The following is a 20,562-nucleotide window of genomic DNA, read 5'->3' as shown; positions in this document are numbered from 1 at the left end:
GAAGTGTCTGCTTAATGAATGCAATGTAACTTTATTATTACCCCAAAAGAAGCTGAAAGTTGAACAGCTGGAACACAATAATAGATATACTGTATGTTTACACAATTGATACTTACGTAGTGTCTTCAGTGAGGCTCTGCTGCTGCTTGTCTGAGTGCTGACGGTGCAGATGTAGGTCAGATCACCAGCACTGTCTGAAAGTATCAGAGAACTGATGATGTTGTAGAGCTGCTGCTCAGTCTGCTGGACTTCAGTTTTGTTCTGGAGAGTCATGTTGGATGGAGGACTGGTGGACCAGGTGAGCTCAGGCTCAGGGTAGATCCCGTCTGATCTGCAGGTGATCTTGTTTTCTACCTGCTGAATGTTGACTTTATGGACTGGAGCTGGAAATACACAAAAAAACCCAAAGATTCACTTTATAGCAACATGTTTTTGAAGTGGTAAAGAAGGAGAACTGAGCGGTAGGGTTGAGTGATGCCACAAAATTTGATTTCCTTCCCTTCTTTACCTCCCTCTATAACCATGAAGTGCCTTAAAGCTGTAGCTTTACGATCAGATGACATTTGTACTTTCAAAGTTTTCATTCCTTAAAGTATTTTGATTACCAAACTTTATTGAGTAATTATATTGAAACCACAAATGAATAGGGAGTAGGGAAAGATATGTAATTAAACATCTTAAAACTCCACAAGGCCTTGGCCGATATTACTGTCTTTCTGAGGTTGTAGAAGGCTCAGCTCAGCTTTAGAAGCTAAGCCCCTTTCACACATGCAGTCCATCTCTGAAATGTTCAGCAACATTTCCTGCATGGGGTCATGTGTGAATGGGCACAGGGATCAATATTCAGGGAAATCTGTACCGCCAATTTCCCACTTCAAGACCTCGTAACATTTCAGGGAAAATGCCAGTATGGCAAGGCAGTCCCTTGCTCCATCTATTCTGGCATTGCCATGTTATGTGTGAAAAGGCGCAAGACAGAAATGTTCCTAAATCTAGCTGCATGTGTCAATAGTCGGTACCAACCATGTCATGCTAGCTTATTGGGAAGGGGGCTAAATAACACACTAAACTAGGTTTATTGACAATAAGGGAGTTTCTGAGCAATTTCCAGAGCAGAAGTGCGTGCCATCCAATCGCCGAAAAATGCAATTGTTACAGAAATCTCCAAATGTCAAAAGTTTTTGATACCAAATTACAGCACAAACTTTTCCTTTTTCCTTGTTCCTCAAGGTCTGGATGTCTAAATGTGGTATTTTGGAGGGATTTTGACCACTTTCATCAATTCAACTTTCAATTCAATTTCACTTTCATTAATTTGCACTAACTCTTTGTTACAAATGATATCAACCCAGCTGCATCTCAAATTAATCTTCAGGCTCCCAGCTTTCAGATGATGTATATCATTTCTATGTGGCATTTACTGTTGACCTGCTGGTCCCCCCTAGAAAAGACCAAAATGGGTGTATGGTGGGGAGGGGGGGAGAGGAAGCCAATTCAGTTCAAGTTTTGAATTGAATGAAAGTGCATTTTCAGTGCTTTCAGAGGCCGACAAATCAACGCAGATTAAAACTAGCTGAGCCAAGGAGAAAACTGAGCCAACAAATTTTTTTTCATCTGAAGCTGATATGAAGCTTCAGCATCCAAATGAGTCAAATCAAGTAGATATCTTTCAACATTACAGTCTTTTTAGTGCCAAAGTCCCTCTTTTTGTTACTATACTTCCACCTGCAGCTCAACAGGGAAACACTGTCCGAGGAAACACAAAGAGGGAATTTGATGCTAAAAAGACTGTAAATGTGGCAGATATCCACTTGATATGACTAAAATTACCTAACATTTAGATAATCGATTTTTGACATTTGGAAATCGATTCAGAACCGAAGGAGATAGGAAACACTGTAGGAAACACTACTTTGTCAGCGGATCAGTTTAAACCTGCATTTACAGATTTTTTTTGGCCACTAGGGGGCAGCGTAATCTGGTGAGTCCAATATTCACTCTCTTTTAGCTCTGTTTTTACTCTCTACCAACTCCTGAGGGAAATATCTGGCTCTTTAGCTGCTAAATGCTCCACTATGTTCACCAGCTAGTCTACAGCTAACTGTGTCTGTTTGCTGTTTGGTGCTGAGCAGGTAGTGTACAGCGGCTTTTTACAGCTTTTTCTCTGAAAACGACGCTATGAGAGCTCTGAGAGTGAACCAGAACAGTAAAGTTGCAGCCGGACAGATAAACAATGAGCTGAAACTCACTATAAAGCTCTGTAAAGTTTCATCACCATGAGCGATGCCTCTCACGTTACACTACTGTCATTTTAAACATTGTTATTATAAAAAAATATTGATTACAGCCACTTTAAATATTGCAAAGAGGAATAGTACAAAAAGCTATATGTACATAGTAAAACAATTTGGCGTGAGTATCCCCACTACTATTCAACTATTACTCGTGGTTTATGGGATTACACTGTAGTACACATGATGACTAACGCATCAATATGTTAATGTTAATGATGAACAATCAGTTGATTTCATGTAATTCTAATATGATGAAATGCACTGCTAATAGTATTTCTTATTCTTATTTTCTGGAAATACTATGAGTTCCCGTACCGTCCACTTTTAGGTTGATAAATGTCTCCTTGTTTCCGGTGATGGTGCTGGTGTAACATTTATATCTGCCCTGGTCTTGAAACTCCACCCCTGTCAGCCGAAGCGAGGCGTTTCCTCTGGAGATCTGGTCATTGAACAGCGATGTCCTGTCTCTGAAGCGCTGGTTCTGGTGAAAGAGCTGGTCTTGGTTGTAGTAGTAAGAGTGGACCGGAACCTTTCCTGCTGTCTCGTGAATCCAGTGGATGACGACGTCAACACCAGCTTGAAATCTGCACGGCAAGATGCAGCTTTCCATGAAAACACAGGAGACCTCAACATCTGTAAAACATCACATGGAGACGTCGTCAAGGTTCAGTTCAGAGAAAACAGTTGAATCCAAGTGAGCTCTCTGTAAAAATCTGATCAATAAGTTGTTTGACCATATAAGTCACAATCAGAGAAACTTGATCTGATATATTTGTTTTCATTCAGCTGAAGATGACTGTGTGACATGTGGAACTAAATGTCTTCCAGAACAGCACAATTTGATTTGGCTTCAAGCCCCCAGGAACAGCGCCAAGCTGTGAAGCCAAATTTACATAGTGGCAAAACATCACGTGATGCTACTGGGCCCATGAGCCACTGAGCAACTTTCATAGGAATGAGCAGGGCCCCGCCTCCGACACTGTATCCAGTTCTCTTTATACATCCATGAGGGGCACATAACATGGATGTATAAAGAGAACCGAGACATTTCGGGGGGGTTGTGATACTCAAAAAAATGTATCCACTGATTTACGGAAGTCTTTCTCACAATGTAAGTCTATAAGAAAAAGTCTGTTTGGGCCCAATAGCATCACGTGACGTAATAATTACACGGTTCGGCCACTATGTCAAATTGGCTTCAAAGTCCAGCATTGTTCCTGTATCCAGTTCTCTTTATACATCCATAGTTCACTCCTCTCTACCTTCTCTTTTTACCCTTTCTCAGGTAAAAGCAACCATGACAACACATTGTACTAAGTTTAAAAATATCTGCAATTTAGTTTTAGACTGGAAAAAGATCAGACACATACTCACCTCCTCTGGCAGGAGGAGAAAGCAGAAAGGTCATGACCACCAGAAAGATACTCTTGATGCCAGACATCCTGCTGTAACAGTCACAAAACCGCAGCATAATGACGGCTCTCTCTTTGGGAGTCTTTACTGGGATCTGCAGTAACACAGTGTACGGAGACAATAAACATCAAGGAACCCCTCCTGGACAGGTGTCTTTCTCTGGGGGTTTATAAAATAACATAAAATTATTTTAAAAAAACAGATCGGCTCGGGGTCCGATACAGATGATGTCACACATTATGATTGGCTGTATGTTGGAAAGTGTACAGATGATGTGTGTTCATGCAGCAGAGGGGTAATGTGATCATGAACAACCAAAGTGCTGTAACTGTGGTGGCAATCACAGTGTGTCTTATGGGGGATGTGAAGTGGTGAAAAGGGAAAGAGAAATACAGCAGGTAAGAGTTCAGAATAAGATTACATATGCAGAGGCTGTGAAGATGGTGAGTCAGAGAGGAGGAAATAGTGAGAGAAACAGAACAGGTACAGGGACCATAAAAGAAACAGATCAGGAAAGTGAGGGAAAAGTAAAGGTTGATTTAAAGCAGTTAGTCACATTCATAGCAGGGGTAGTAAATGCCACAATGGAAGTCAGATCCAAAACGGAGAGAATACAAATAATTGTGAAGGCAGCAGCTCATCATCTAGATATCAGTGGACTGACTTGGGAGGAGGTAAAAAAAGATCTCAGTATTCAAGCAAGCCAGGAACAGTCATGGGTTGGATAGTACTAATCATGGTCATCCTGCTACAGTGGAATGCAAGAAGTTTGTTGACCAATGGACAGGAATTTAATAAGTATGTTGATGATCAACCCAGTAAACCAAACATCCTGTACACATTTGTGTACAGGAAATATGGTTGAGACCAAATTTGGACTTAAAAATAGTAGGATATACTTGTTAGGTATGATAGGGGGGATGGAGTAGGAGGAGGATGTGCAACATTTATTAGAGAAAATATTTCATTTAGAGAGGTGAGTACAGGAAATGAGCAAGAATATGTAACTGTAGAGATATGGACGTCAGAATTGGGACAGCCTTATAAGGAAGATATGGTAGATAATGGTACCCCTCAGGGAAGTGTTATTAGCCCAGTACTCTTTTCCATCATGATAAATGATGTATTTTCTCAAGTTCAGGATGATATTGGACGATCATTGTTTGCTGATGATGGAGCTTTGTGGAAAAGAGGAAAGAATATAGATCATATTATAAATAAAATGCAACTGGCAGTTAACATGGTAGAAAAATGGTCATACTCTTGGGGGTTTAAGTTTTCAGTTGAAAAAAACAAAACATTAATGTTCACTAAAAAGAGAGGTGTTGGCACACAGATAAAGATATACAGACAAAGAATAGAGCAAGTGAAAGTCTTTAGATTTTTGGGTGTGTGGTTTGATGAAAAGTTAACATGGAATGAACATATTCACAAGATAACAACCAAGTGTAAAAAGATACTAAATGTGATGAGATGTTTAACAGGATCAGAATGGGAAGCAAGCAGATCTGCGATTAAAAATATCTATGTTGCTCTGATTAGAGCAGTATTAGATTATGGATATAAAAAAAAAAGTGCAGGTACATAAAGATTTTGGAAATATTGCAGTTTTGGTTGAAGATTACAAACATTACATCAAACATTCATACCAGTATACACAGATGGATCCAAGGATCCTAACACACAGAGCACATGCTTTGCTTTGCGTATACTAACCTTAAAAGTTTCTGTGAAAAGAAGAACGTCACATCATTTGTCAGTTTCTACAGCTGAGATTATAGCAATTGCAACAGCATTACAGTGGATAGAAGAGTTGCAAATTAAAAAGGTTATTCTTTGCACAGATTCATGTTCTGCATTAATGTCATTACAGTCATTTACATCTCACAGTAGGCAGGATATAGTTAATGAGATACATGAAACTCTGTACAGATTTAAAAATATGAATATTTTGATAACATTTATGTGGGTATCAGCACACAGAGGGATTAAGGGCAATGAAATGGTGGATACATTAGCAAAACAGGCACTGAAGCATGAGGGGATCATAGAAATTTCACTCAGTAAATCGGAAGCAAAAGGAATAATCAAAAGAAACATCATTAAAGAGTGGCAGCACAGATGCGATACAACAAATACAGGACGACACCTCTATGCAGTACAGAGAGAAGTGGGCCCAGCGAGGTCAGCTAAAAGAAGCACCAAAGAGGAGAACATCTTAACAAGGCTGAGGGTAGGACACACCAGACTAAATAAAACAGTGCATTAAACAAACATCCCTCAGGATTATGTGACCTATGTCAAATAGAGGAGTCAGTGGAACATGTCATTTTGCACTGCAATAAGTATTCTCGAGAGCGAGAAGTATTAAAGAGAGAAATCAGGAAGATTGGAGGGGAAGAATTGAGTTTGAAAAGTGTATTTACAATTGGGTTAGGTAGTTTATTCCACTACTTGAAAGAAACTGGATTGATCAACAGAATTTAGTATTCAGGACATCTTCCTTTTGGTTTGTTTGTTTTTTTCTTTTTTCTGATTTGTTTATAGAGGTAGATAACTCTGGTTCACACTCCAACATAGTGGGTGGCAGTAATGCACCTTTACGCTGGTTGCCACCCGCCATTAAAAAAAAAAGAAGAAGAAAGAAGAAGTGAAGTAGACCAAAAGATCCTCAAAAGCTAGACATCATGCCGAGAGCCAAAGAAATTCAGGAACAAATGAGAAAGAAAGTAATTGAGATCTATCAGTCTGGAAAAGGTTATAAAGTCATTTCTAAAGCTTTGGGACTCCAGCGAACCACAGTGAGAGCCATTATCCACAAATGGTGAAATCATGGAACAGTGGTGAACCTTCCTAGGAGTGGCCGACCAAAATACATCCAAAGAACTGCAGGCCTCACTTGCCTCAGTTGAGGTTAGTGTTCATGACTCCACCATAAGAAAGAGACTGGGCAAAAATAGCCTGCATGGCAGCGTTCAAAGACGAAAACCACTGCTGAGCAAAAACATTAAAGATGCTCTGCACTGGAGATAGCTCAAAGCTAATTTACATCCGTAGTCCCCCACAATAAAAAGATACAACAACAAACAGTACAAAGCAAAAAACACACAGAACACACCATACAAAATACAAAGCTATACACAACAGCACATCACATACACACACCATGTCAACTAGAAATTAATAATGTAAACTTGTCAAATTAAAAGCAATACCTACCTGCACTAATGAGAGGTCCATAGATGGAGTTTAAAGTCAGTGGTCACACAGCTGATTGGTCTTTAGTAGATTTTTTAATTTGGCCTCAAATGTATTGTTTGAACTACAGTTCTTCATATCATCAGGCAGGACTGACTTTCCACTGAGTTGTGGCTTTCACAGAGAAAGCTGACTGCCCGAATGCAGTGCGACAAAATGATACAATCTTGTATAGAGGATATTCTGGAGGATGTAATAGAACTTACTGAGCGCGTGAACACAGAGTCACATAGTGGAGGAGGGGGAGTTTTTAGATTTTGTATAAGGACACAAGAGGTTTTAAGGCTGTTTCTCCAGCCTGTTCCCAACATGTGGTGCAATGAGTCATATGGGAAAGAATCATAGCTGCATAAATATCTTGGCTGCGTCCAAAGAGAGACAGTTTCTAATATGTCTAAAATTTGCTAAGTTGCACTTAATGGTTTTATCTGAAATATTCATTTTAACTAGGAAGAATTGAATTACAGATATCTGCTATAAATATCAAGTCTAGGTATTAAATGTTAAAACGGCTTGCCATACTCTGCTGTGCCAGCGAGCTCAGGGTTTTTGAGGTGAAACAGACTGAGCACCGAGTTATTTTCTTTACCTCAGAGTCAGTCTAAGAAATAAAGCTTTCCATATATTCTGTAAAACACCTACAGCAAGGAACTCTTGATGTCTAAATATGTTTAAGATATATGATTAAGATGTTTAAATAAAATCTTCAAATATATAAAACATTCAAAGCTCAATTGTTAAATCAAATTGCAATATGAGGCATGATACCTTCCTCCCTAACATGGTAGTGAATGAAACTTCATCAAAACTTGATAATAACTTACAAACATGAACACACGTATGTTCCTGCAGCATTGAACAGCATGCAAACATACCTACAGATGTCATACGGTCCCGTTAGCTGCTGGTTGGGTCATTTCCCATCAAAATGGGGTTTTTTTTGGTGTTCGGAGTTGTTTTGGTTTTTCTTTTTCCTCCTCCCTCGTTCTCTTCTTTCTCCCTGGCAGAGTGTGGGCCTTCTCTACGAGGCACAACTAGTGTGTGTCATCAGTAATCACCCCTGCCATAAAACTCTGGTCAAGACACTACTCTTGTGCCAGATTATCCCGTTGCAGTCTGTAACTATGAGTCCCTGATGATTTCTATATTCTCCAGAACTTCTTGTGACCTACCTGAGCTTTATTGAGTTTTTTCCCCTTGTGCATAGTTTTCCAGTGCTTCGTCTGCAGTTTCCAGTGCTACTGTTTTTCTGTTGCTCAGCCTCGGTGGATCTCCTGGTCTTTTGCCACCTCACCTGCAACGCCTGCTAGCCAGCCCTCAACCACCACCTCCAGCCACTTGCCTTTTTTCCCTTTGAGACATTATTCTTTCAATAAACACCCCAAGAACTGTCCTCACCTCTGTCTCTGCATTTCTGGGATACAAACACCAAAAACCTAAAACATAACAATAGCAGCATAACTAAGGGCTGATCCAAGGTGAGCCTGGTCGGCCCTAACTATAAGCTTTATCAAAACGGAAAGTTTTAAGCCTACTCTTAAATGTAGAGAGGGTGTCTGCACCCCGGACCGAATCTGGAAGATGGTTCCACAAGAGAGGAGCCTGATAGCTGAAGGCTCTGCCTCCCATTCTACTTTTAAAGACTGTAGGAACCACCAGTAAGCCTGCATACTGGGAGCGCAGTGTTCTAGTGGGATAATACGGTACTATGAGCTCTTCGAGATCTGATGATGCCTGACCATTAAGGGCTTTGTAAGTTAGGAGAAGGATTTTAAATTCTTTTCTAGATTTTACAGGAAGCCAATGTAGCGAAGCTAAAATGGGAGAAATGTGATCTCTTTTTCTAGTTTTAGTCAATACACGTGCAGCTGCATTCTGGACCAGCTGGAGAGTCTTTAGAGACTTGTTAGGGCAGCCTGATAATAAGGAATTGCAATAATCCAGCCTCGAGGTAACAAATGCGTGGACTAGTTTTTCTGCATCTTTTAGGGACAGGATGTGCCTGATTTTTGTGATATTACGTAAGTGAAAAAAGGCAGTCCTTGAGATTTGATTTATGTGGGAGTTAAAGGACATATCCTGATCAAAGATAACTCCCAGATTCCTTACGGTGGTGCTGGAGGCCAGGGTAATGCCATCCAGGGTAGCTATATCATTAGATAATGTGTTTCTAAGGTGTTTAGGGCCAAGCACAATAACTTCAGTTTTATCTGAATTTAGTAGTAGAAAATTGCAGGTCATCCAGGTCTTTATGTCGTTAAGGCATGCTTGGAGTTTGTTTAACTGATTGGTTTCATCAGGCTTCATTGATAAATATAATTGGGTATCATCTGCATAACAATGAAAATTTATGGAGTGTTTCCTAATAATATTACCTAAAGGAAGCATATATAAGGTGAATAGAATTGGTCCAAGTACAGAACCTTGTGGAACTCTGTGTCTAACCCTTGCCTTCACGGAGGATTCATCATTAACATGTACAAACTGAAATCGGTTTGATAAATAGGACTTAAACCAGTTTAATGCAGTTCCTTTAATGCCAATTAAATGTTCCAGTCTCTGCAAAAGGAACTGATGGTCAATTGTGTCGAATGCGGCACTAAGATCTAACAGGACAAGTACAGAGACAAATCCTTTGTCTGATGCAGTTAGGAGGTCATTTGTGACTTTCACCAGTGCTGTCTCTGTGCTATGATGCTTCTAAATCCTGACTGAAAATCCTCAAATAAACTATTGTTATGTAGAAAGTCACATAACTGATTAGAGACTGCTTTCTCAAGGATCTTAGAGAGAAATGGAAGGTTAGATATAGGTCTATAATTGGCTAAAATGCCTGAATCAAGACTAGGCTTCTTAAGAAGAGGTTTAATTACAGCTACTTTAAAGGACTGTGGTACATAGCCTGTTACTAAAGACAGATTGATCATATCTAGTAAAGAAGTGCTCACTAAGGGTAAGGCTTCCTTAAGCAACATAGTTGGGATGGGGTCTAAGAGACAGGTTGATGGTTTAGCTGAACAAATCATTGAAGTTAGTTAAGAAAAGTCAACTGGAGAAAAACAGTCCAAATGTATGTCAGGATTTACAGCTGTTTCTAAGGTGCCTGTGTTTGGGGAGAAAACGGTGCCTGTTGAGGGCAGGAGGTGGTTAATTTTGTCTCTAATAGTTAGAATTTTATCATTAAAGAAGCTCATAAAGTCATTACTACTGAGATCTATAGGAATACATGGAACAAACTCCCAGAAAACTGTAGATCTGCTGTGACTCTCAGTTCTTTTAAATCGCAGCTGAATACTTTTCAGTTTGCTGCTGCCTTTCATTAAACCACATTAAGGGTTAATATTTTACACTGCACTGTTACTTTTATTCTCTTGTTTTATCTGTCTTATTCCCTTTTTAGCTTCTTTTTATTACCAAATTTAACACTTTTTAATTGTTTTTATATGTCTTTTTACTTGTGTTGCTTTTATATTCTGTTTTAATGCCTTTTATGCTCTATGTAAAGCACTTTGAATTGCCTTGTTGGGGTGATGAAATGTGCTATACAAATAAACTTGCCTTGCCTTTGTTGACCGCATTGCTTATAATATCTACAGTTTCATGAAATGGAAAAATAATAAAGATATATTGCAAAAAAAAGACTACACACCCACACAAAAGGACTACAAACCCACGGATACGCCCTTATATGACGTCACCAAACGACGACGGACCATTACACATGTATAAGAATATCCTTCTTTGTTAGAGTGAGAAAACGTTAGTGAAGACATTTCCCCTTCAATGATAAACATTTGTTAACAACACATAAACAACAGCAACTTGTTGTCATCGCATTAACTGTTTTACAGTATAAAAAATAAATTGCATCAGCCGTTGTGAAAGGACCCCGCTGACTCTTGTCGAAAGCCTTGGATGACGTCTCTGTCATTTATCAGCGGAAATAAATGTGTACCATACGTATTGTTCTAGACATAAGATATTTCCTACTATCACTCCTAAAAGGAAACTTTTAATCAAATAACTATCTGTAGGGAAAAGAGAAACGGCTGGTTTGTTCGGTTATTCAGGCATTCGCCGGAGCTGCCTCCTTCATTCCTTTTTCAGTCAAGATGGCGGGCGACGAGTCTGGTACAACGCTTGGTCAGCCTCACCTGTCCAAACAAGACCTTAGTTCTCTGGTAAGTGTCCGTTTAACTGATTTTACGGCTTCGTAATTTTATGTCGGTGGCTGTCGCTCGGTCGTGTTGCCGAAATTGGGGAAATTAAAGGCGTTTTCTTGACGTTAACGGTCGCCGGTGTTGCGCCGCCGCCACCCGGCACATGACTGCGGGCCCGGAGGAGCCGGACACCCGCTTCACTTCCAACCAGGATTATACTCAATTTATCTACATTTAAACACATTTAAACACGTTTAAATGTCTAATATGTGTTTATAACACCGTAGCGGTTGTTATCTGTGTTATAAGTCAATAATAACGTTTACAAAATGGTTAAGCTAAACGTTAGCAACATTCATACATTAAGTAAAAGCAATGGTGGAAAGTAACTAAGTAAATTTACTCAAGTACTAATTTTGAGGTACTTATACTTTACTGGAGTATTTCCATTTGATGCTACTTCCACTACATTGCTGTATTGGTACTTTTACTTAAGGATCTGAGTCTTTCTTTCACCGCTGAGTAAAATCAATAAAATATCAATGGGACGCGTCCAGAAAGATCCCACATTTTATTGGCTTTAATCTCTTATATCGACAGTTGATATATATTGATATAATGATATTGGTCGGAACTGTTCTTAATGATGTTCACCAGTTATGGATCATGGCCTACCTACCTTTTTATATTAGTTTTCATTTTAATCAGTGAGGTAAATGATGATGATGATGATGATGATGGGACAAAATGTTTCCTTATTTTATCAGTTTATCAACTGTTGCTAAGTTTCAGTGTGCTCATTTAAAACTAGTGTATTTTTTTTACATTATACTATATTGTAGCATATTAACATCATTGAACAGTGTTTACTCAACAAGTAGTGTATTATAGTTATGATTACACCTCTTGTCTATTTAGTTATTGTATATAATTTAGACTTTACTTGTATTTGTTTCTTTTATCTACCTCATTGTTTTTGTATTTTGATTTATGTCAAGTAGCTGGTGTAACACTTTCATTTCCTTTTGGTATGAATAAAGTTCTCAATCTGTTTTCTGATGTGTAAATCTCATGTCTGGTAGTAAAAGATACAACAATAGCTGTAATTTGTCCTATTTTTATCAGTTAGCTAAATATTTAGATGACATACTAACACACTGGCCCGCTGCCCAGTGAATGTCCAGCTGATGAGTTTGTTTCCGGTGTTTGAACGTCCGTCTCTGTGCTGCCTCCCTTTTGTTTCTATTCACCTCCAGGATTAAAGCGAGCGCTGCGCCGCTCACAGTGAAAACCTGTCAAATATCGTGTTGTTTTTCAGTGTACAGTGAGACTGATGTGTGTTGTTCTCTTGACAGGATGTGACCACTCTGACACCTCTGTCTCAAGAGATCATCAGCAGACAGGCCACCATCAATATCGGTATGGAAAACATTCGGTGTCTGTTATCACTGGACATGACAGACGAGGACCACCTGTTGTAACTTTTGTCCTCTTCTCTCTCTCTCTCGCAGGCACCATCGGTCATGTGGCTCACGGAAAGTCCACAGTAGTGAAGGCCATTTCTGGTGTTCACACTGTCAGGTTTAAGAACGAGCTGGAGAGGAACATCACCATCAAGCTCGGATATGCTAACGCTAAGGTAGGTGAAGCTAGAGGACATACCTGACCTCTGCTTGATTGTTTCATTTGAAGGGCAGTGCCAGTATGATTTTCAAGCCCTTCAGTTAAAATTTGAACAGTTTTTCGTGTATGCATAATGAATAGAGATATTTTCATACCATTTTAAAAGATGTCTGTCTTAGATTCATCCTTAAATTCATCTCCAAACAAGACAGAAAACAACCAGAGCAAATTCAAGACTGCTAACAATAGGGCTGCTAATGATTATTTTCCTGATTAATTGGTCTTTAAAATGTCAGAAAATGGTGAAAAATGTCAATCAATGTCTCCCAAAGCCCAAGATGTAAACTAAAATATTTTGTTTTATCACGACCAACAGTCCACAACCCAAAAATATTCAGTTTATCATCATAGAAGACAAATAAACCAGAAAATATTCACATTTAAGAAGCTGGAACCAGAGAATTTTAGCTTTTTTTTTTCTTCTTTTTACTCAAAACAATTAATCAGTTATTAACATAGATGGTTGCAGCTTTAGCTAATAATACATCAACTCTGACGGCTTGAAGGGAGTTTTCTTCGTCGTTTTATCCACATTTTGTAACTCTCCCATTAGCGTGAATGTGTTGATAATAGTCACTCGACACAGACGCTCATTTGCAGAAGCTAATAATCACTTTTTTTCGTGTTTTTGCTGTAGATCTATAAGCTGGATGACCCCAGCTGTCCCAGACCAGAGTGCTACAGGTCATGTGGCAGCAGCACTCCCGATGAGTTTCCCACAGACATCCCAGGAACCAGAGGCAACTTCAAACTGGTCAGGTAAGACGTGAGAGGAGAAGCGTTTCAAGTTTGACTGTAAAATGGTGACATCTGTGAACTCTTTATTCAAAAAAGTGGCTTTTATCTTCTTCTTTCTCCCAGACACGTGTCGTTTGTGGACTGTCCTGGTCACGACATTTTGATGGCAACCATGTTGAACGGAGCTGCCGTCATGGACGCAGCCCTCCTGCTAATTGGTGAGATTGTTTTTATCCAACAGGTCTTTACTTCTAACTGTCTCCTGTTTGTCAGACTGTGAAGGAGGGTGAAGCATGTCCTGATTTTTTTTGCTCTTGCCTCTTGTCTTCCAGCGGGTAACGAGTCGTGTCCTCAGCCTCAGACGTCCGAGCATCTGGCAGCCATAGAGATCATGAAGCTGAAGCACATCCTCATCCTGCAGAACAAGATCGACCTGGTGAAGGAGAGCCAGGCCAAAGAGCAGTACGAGCAGATCCTCGCCTTCGTGCAGGGTGAGACAAGAACCCGGCTCACTTTAAGAGTCCCTCAAAAAAGACACATCACATCAAGTTTCCTTCGTAACCCTCTCAACATTTGTTTTTATCATATGTTTGCTCTTTTAAAACCTCTGGAAACGTGGCTTGAAATCATAAAAATGCATATATGATATCAAAGTTGAGTGTCTCATTAAGCATCCACAAAAATCTGAATGAAAATAAACATTCATAACTATTAGAAGACTTAGCTCAGAAACAGCTCATTTGGCTGCTCAAAGCATTTCTCAGGACTGTGTGGGCGTGTCCAGATCACGTTTGATTGACAGCTCACTTTCAGCTCAAGTACCGTTTTATTTTCTATTCATTCACTAAAATGTTTTGCTGATATGGAATAAATTACCAAATCTATCAAATGGACACTACTTGGTTAGAAAACTTGACTAATCGACTAACTAGCAAAGCAGGTTAAACCACCCAAATCTGTGTTTTTATTTAACTATACCTCCCAGAGTATGATGCTAATCGTTTTAGCATCTTCCATTCACATACATGAAACGGTTAGCATTAGCTTTTCTATTCAAAACTTTTGAGCTTATTATCAATTACCTCAGTGGTCTACTAGTTATCTTGACTAATCGGCTAACTAGCAGACTAGAGTAGACCACACATATCTGTTTTTATTGAACTATACCTTCCAGACTACTAAGCTAAGTGTTTTAGCATCTTTCATTCACTAACATGAAACAGTTAGCATTAGCTTTACTTTGCTACACTTTTGAGCTAATTATCCACTCCGTGATTAATACAGATTTGGGTGGTGTACCTGAGTCTGCTAGTTAGCTTAACACAGTAACTTTCAAACCATATCAGGCTAATTTGAATTCTCAATCTAGCTAAAAGCAAAGAAAAGTGCACTGCATGCAGGAGACAAGAGTAAGTGTTGTGAAGTCAGCTTGGCCGGATAGCCACGTCAATCATCTTTCTCTTAAATGTGATTGGGCAGGTATTTATTACGTAATAAATTCCCTAGTTTAGCCCCGCCTAACTGCAACCCAGTAACAAGGGAAGAGAGAAACTTTCTGAAGAATTACATAGGATATGTCAGAGGCTATGTTCTTATACTTTTTAGCTGTTTACTATATGCACATCAGATCCCAAATTACATAATTAATAGCCAATCATGGATTTGCCTTTCCAGAGGCTTTAAACTGCTTATCAGGCCTACAGGTAGTGATAATGAGCTGTTATTCAGTTATGTTGAGTAAATTCTTCAGGTCACACACTTTTTTTATTTTTATCACCTGACGTCACGTGTAACGTTTCTCTTCCAGGCACGGTTGCCGAGGGCGCCCCCATCATTCCTATCTCAGCCCAGCTGAAATACAACATCGAGGTGGTTTGTGAGTACATCGTCAAAAAGATCCCAGTGCCCATCAGAGACTTCACCTCTGAGCCCAGACTCATCGGTAAGAAGAAAAAGGCTCCTTCTGTTGTGTGCTTCGTTTATCTGCTTCTTTTACCTCCTCGTCGTTTCCTGTTTCCTGTCTGTAAAGTTCCTTATAGTTATAGTTAACAAAATGCTCTACAAGTAAGATAAAACGAAACAGAGATAGTGTCTGATAATGTGTTTCATCGTCTTGTGTTTCAGTCATCAGATCTTTTGATGTGAACAAACCCGGCTGTGAAGTTGATGACCTGAAAGGAGGCGTTGCAGGAGGAAGTATCCTGAAGGGTGTTCTCAAGGTGAGACTTGTTCAAAGCAACAAATACTGAAAGCCGCTGACATCATTCTCCTCGATGCAGACGATGCAAATATTTCTTACATGTGATGGCACCAAACAGCGTGAAGGAGGAACGTTTAACTGTAATTTGAGCCACAACAGACCTAAAAAAAAAAAACCTGAACCTGCTGCTTGTCTGTGTGACCTCCAGGTGGGTCAGGAGATCGAGGTGCGACCGGGTATCGTGTCCAAAGACCAGGAAGGAAAGCTGATGTGTAAACCCATCTTCTCCAAGATCGTCTCTCTGTTCGCCGAGCACAACGACCTGCAGTACGCTGCACCCGGAGGCCTCATCGGTAGGTCCACACACTCACACCCGTACACCTAGATTTGTCTGTTTATGTGTTAAAGGAGGATGTAGTAAAGACCATGTAGTAGATCAAACATCTGCAGACTTGTGCCTAAGATGTATTTATTTACCGCTGTGTACCAATACAGCCTTTGCTGTACACACACTTACACCAATAACTTGCATGAAAACAAACAATAAAAGGCTTAAAGATTAGCCTCTAAACGCAGCACATCTGAGGAGTAATCGCCTCTTCTTCTACATCTGCTGTTGTCCAATACGCCACCTACTGCGGCAACCAGGGAATGACCTTAACACACACACACACACACACACACACACAGATACAAATGGCTCTAACAGAGGAATTGCACTTGATTTAAATCAGAGCAGGAAATAACAAGCCTGGTCGGGTCAGATGCAGCAGTATGAAGATGTCCCACATTTTCTTTGAGTTCTGATTTTAATAAGTTTAATGTCATAAACCAGATGATGAAGGTTGTTTTCTAGTGATTCTGTCTTTGTCTTGAGTCAGTGAAGCTTATTTAACTGATGTGGTAACAGAGAAGCAGCTGATCTGATGCTGATGTTCATTCTGTTGTTGTTGTTGTTGTTGTTGTTGTTGTTGTGACTTCCTGGATAATCTCACACTGATAGCAGAGGAAACATTTCTGGCTCCACTTTACTGCTTGATTTGTTAAATTCAAAGTCTACAATATGTCTCTACTAAACCCTTTCTGTTCTGAGGCGATTAATAGTAAAACTTAGTTGGTTTTAATTGAAAACAATCGATCATTTTTAAGCCTCCACATTGGCGACGGCTGTATCTGGAGGCATTATGTTGTCTGTTTTAGGGCTGTAGTCTCCTGGTCGATTAATTGGTCGATATGCTCTCGTCTGAATTCTCATTGGTCGAATAATCTCCGTGTTAAAAGGTCAGAACTCCCCATTCACAGCCAGTGTTTCCAGTCAGGTGCTGGTCGGTCGCAGGAACATATAAAGTGAAAATCAAAATGAACCACCGCACACTGTAACGACTTTACTGTGACTTTATTAAGAGCGAACAGCACGTTTCACCTGTAGCTTCTTCAGGTTCACTCAGTACGACTGCTGAGTACTCACAGCTGTGATAAATACATCTGAGTCACATGACTAACTATCACATTTTCACATTTTCTCAAAGTGAACATTTTACAAAGGGCACGAAAATGAAAATATACATATTACAAAAAATATGACATGATTAATGTTACACAAAGTTACAAGAATTACACCATTTTATATAATTAAACTTCATACTGACTGAATAGGATGAATTAAATTCTCTAAGCAGAATTTCCCTCTACATCACTAAATAAGAAGGGTGAGTGCCAGGCGACCTACTGGCTCATCTCTCCCTACGAGTCCAAATAGCCTGTAGAGAGAAATACAAGTCTGTGTTACTTTCACAAGGAGAAAAGAGCCACATCAACAGCCTTCCAGGATTAATCCATTATCTCCTGCGGCAGGAGGGAAAAGACTAACACATTACCAACCTGCCAAACCTGATGGAGACCGCCGGGTCAGACTGTACTCAACGTTTACTGAATCAGTGTTTCTCCTGTAATTATAACAACAAGAACCCCCGCCAGCCCAAAATCTTTTTTTTTTTTAATGTCAGTGCTTTTTAAAGGTCAACTTCACAATTTTCTGCAAAAACACTTTTCAACACCAAAACTCAGGAACAGAAGATTGTGACCATATTTCACATTTGGTGAGACACTAATCTTGGTTCCCACCTTGAAACTGTGGTGATTTTATTAAATTCTTCACTACAAATATTATCTAAGTCTGGACAAACATGGATGTAAACTTCAACTCGTCAACCATGAGGTGATATTTATAGTTGACAAAGAATTCTTTTCATCTCACATCTCTGAGAAATCTGTTCAGATCTACGAAGAGTTCAAATGGATTTACAGATGTGGAACAAAGGAAAGTTCACGTACAGAGTGCCGGGTGTCGTGAGGTCATGACAGTCGTTGGCATGACGACTGTACGCCTCACTCACAGGAAATTGTTAATATTAAAATTGCCAAATGTAGGAGAAATGCTGACTGATGTGTGTTTGTGTGTGTTTGTGTGCAGGTGTGGGCACTAAGATCGACCCGACACTGTGCCGGGCGGATCGTATGGTGGGTCAGGTGCTGGGCGCCGTCGGGGAGCTGCCGGAGATCTTCACTGAGCTGGAGATCTCCTACTTCCTGCTCAGGAGGCTGCTGGGAGTCCGCACAGAGGGAGACAAGAAGGCTGCCAAGGTGAGCAATGCGTCATGGGAAATGTAGTCTTCTGTCCGAGCTGTAAGGGTTGAACAGTCCGATGACGACACATTTGATCTTTTCGTGTGTCTGCAGGTCCAGAAACTGTCTAAGAACGAAGTGCTGATGGTGAACATCGGCTCGTTGTCGACAGGCGGCCGCGTCAGCGCCGTCAAGGCTGATCTGGCCAAGATCGTCCTCACCAACCCCGTCTGCACGGAGGTCGGAGAGAAGATCGCTCTGAGTCGACGTGTGGAGAAACATTGGCGGTGAGGATCTGACTCTCTAAATCATTCAGAGTCTGAAACAACAACAACAACACTGTTGCACTTTCACTTTTTGATGTGAAAATTGTCAGAAAATGTTGGTTCTGTTGTAGTGAAGTTCTTCCACATTGCAGCAGGTATTTTGTTTAACCACAAAAGCAGAACTTTGTAGAAGTGATACATCGTCGTGATGTTCATCTTGTCAGCAGCAGAACTGAGGAAGACGATGATAACTGATGCAAAACACGACCTGAGCGATAATCAGGAAGTTGTCAAAGTGACAAATCTGTGAAGTTGATTGCAGTAAACACAGTGACACAGATTCAAGTCTTGCCGTCATTGGAAGAGAGCTGCAGTGATTAGTTGATTCATTCAACAATTTAGATAATAAATACGTTAATTAGAGTCTGTTTATTTATTAAAAAAAGCCAAAATCTTCAGTTCCAACGTCTCAAATGTGGACGTTTTGTGGTTTATTTAGTCGTCTGTAATTGTCAAATGAAGATCTTTGTCTTTTTAAACTGTCGATCACACAAAACGAGACATTTGAAGACGTCGCTTTAGCTTTGGGAAACTGAGACGAGCATCTTTCACCAGTTCTGACATTTTATTGACCAAACGATCAATTATTGAAGAAAATAATGGACAGATCAATCAGTAATGATTAGTCAGCGTCACCACTCATTGATATGGGTTGTTGTAGAGCTGCAGTGGGAAAGAAGTGTCAGACCTGTAAACTGGAGCAAAGCTGAAACTGTTAATTGATTTGCAATTATCAGTCAATCAATTAAGTCGATATTTAAGTAAAAAACATGTTTCCAGCTTCTAACATGTGAAGATTTGCCGCCTTTTCTTCGTTTCATGTGAAAGTAAACTGAACATGTTGGTCAGACGTCACGTCAGGCTTCAGGAGATAATTATCAGCTTTTATTTCTATTTTCTGATGTTTTTTATAGACTTTTATCTTTTATCTCATCCTGATCAGAGTCATTGATGCAGTTTATTTACACACTGAATCCTTTAATCTAACCGCTGTTTCTCTTTCAGTCTGATTGGCTGGGGACAGATCAGGAGGGGCGTGACCATCACACCGACAGTGGACGACGACTGAGGAGAACAAACCGGGACGTAACCATGGCAACGCTCCCATCAGCCGGACATCATAACCATCACACTCGTCTTTGGGTTTTTTTGTTTTTTGTTTTTGAATTTTATTTTATTTTTTTTCTGCGAGGAGGAAGGAAGGAAACAGAACGGGACATGTCGATGGTTTGAAGACGCCTCCTCCTCCTCCTCCTCCTCCTCCCTCTGCTCTGCTCTTCTTCTTCTCTCTGCAGCGACACCAGGAGATCAGCTGGAGGAGCAGGAGGAGGAGGAGGAGAGGAGGAAGAGGCCCTTTAGACTGTCATAACGATCCTCCGGAGAAAATTCACACCAGGATTCATTCAGTGCAAATAAAAACTGTGCTGCTGTCAACAGATTTCAGTCACATCTAATAAAGGAAAAACTGAAAGAAACGTTCAGAGTTCTTTTTGTTTGTTATTAAAAGTATTTCACAGATGAAGCAGGAACCAACGTTTACTTCTTTAAGGTTTTTTTTCAAGTGTGGCAGTTTATCTGGAGACACAAAAGGGTTTATAAGACTTTTTATACATAAAACACCTGAAATAACAGACGCTGAGGTGGAAAATCAGTGAAGTTTCCCTTCAATGTTCAACTTGTTGCAGCTAAAAATTCAGTCTGAAAGGTCCAAAATACTAAACGCACGTCTTAATTAGGATTGTAGAATAATTCTAAACGGTTTATCTTGTTGCATTGAAACATATAATGATGATAAAACTATATATTATTAAAAAATGCTGCTGTTGAAATCAATGATTCCAGTAATTAAAACCTAAATGAAGAAC

General features: G+C 39.9%; 1 protein-coding gene across 1 annotated transcript; it reads left to right on the top strand.

Annotated features, from left to right (window-relative positions):
• Nucleotides 1–10,849: 10,849 nt before the first annotated feature.
• Nucleotides 10,850–20,172, top strand: eif2s3 (eukaryotic translation initiation factor 2, subunit 3 gamma). The gene is made up of 12 exons (XM_042400083.1): nucleotides 10,850–11,146; nucleotides 12,481–12,544; nucleotides 12,637–12,764; nucleotides 13,446–13,567; nucleotides 13,670–13,764; nucleotides 13,879–14,037; nucleotides 15,354–15,488; nucleotides 15,671–15,765; nucleotides 15,955–16,099; nucleotides 18,220–18,389; nucleotides 18,486–18,658; nucleotides 19,703–20,172. Exons 1-12 carry the CDS (start codon nucleotides 11,078–11,080, stop codon nucleotides 19,764–19,766), a joined length of 1,419 nt encoding a protein of 472 aa, XP_042256017.1. The 5' UTR covers nucleotides 10,850–11,077; the 3' UTR covers nucleotides 19,767–20,172.
• The last annotated feature ends 390 nt before the right edge of the window (nucleotides 20,173–20,562 follow it).

This window comes from Thunnus maccoyii, chromosome 21 (assembly GCF_910596095.1).
Source record: "Thunnus maccoyii chromosome 21, fThuMac1.1, whole genome shotgun sequence".
NCBI classification, from domain to species: Eukaryota; Metazoa; Chordata; class Actinopteri; order Scombriformes; family Scombridae; genus Thunnus; species Thunnus maccoyii.
Note: the sequence above shows the minus strand (reverse complement) of the source record. Positions and strands in the feature narration are given on the sequence as shown.

Excerpts from the sequence above, each read along its gene's own strand:
- eif2s3 (XM_042400083.1), top strand. The coding sequence starts at position 11,078 with ATGGCGGGCGACGAGTCTGGTACAACGCTTGGTCAGCCTCACCTGTCC. Across the intron at positions 13,765-13,878 it reads CGCAGCCCTCCTGCTAATTG|CGGGTAACGAGTCGTGTCCT; the intron begins GTGAGATTGTTT and ends CTTGTCTTCCAG. Across the intron at positions 18,390-18,485 it reads GAGACAAGAAGGCTGCCAAG|GTCCAGAAACTGTCTAAGAA; the intron begins GTGAGCAATGCG and ends GTGTGTCTGCAG.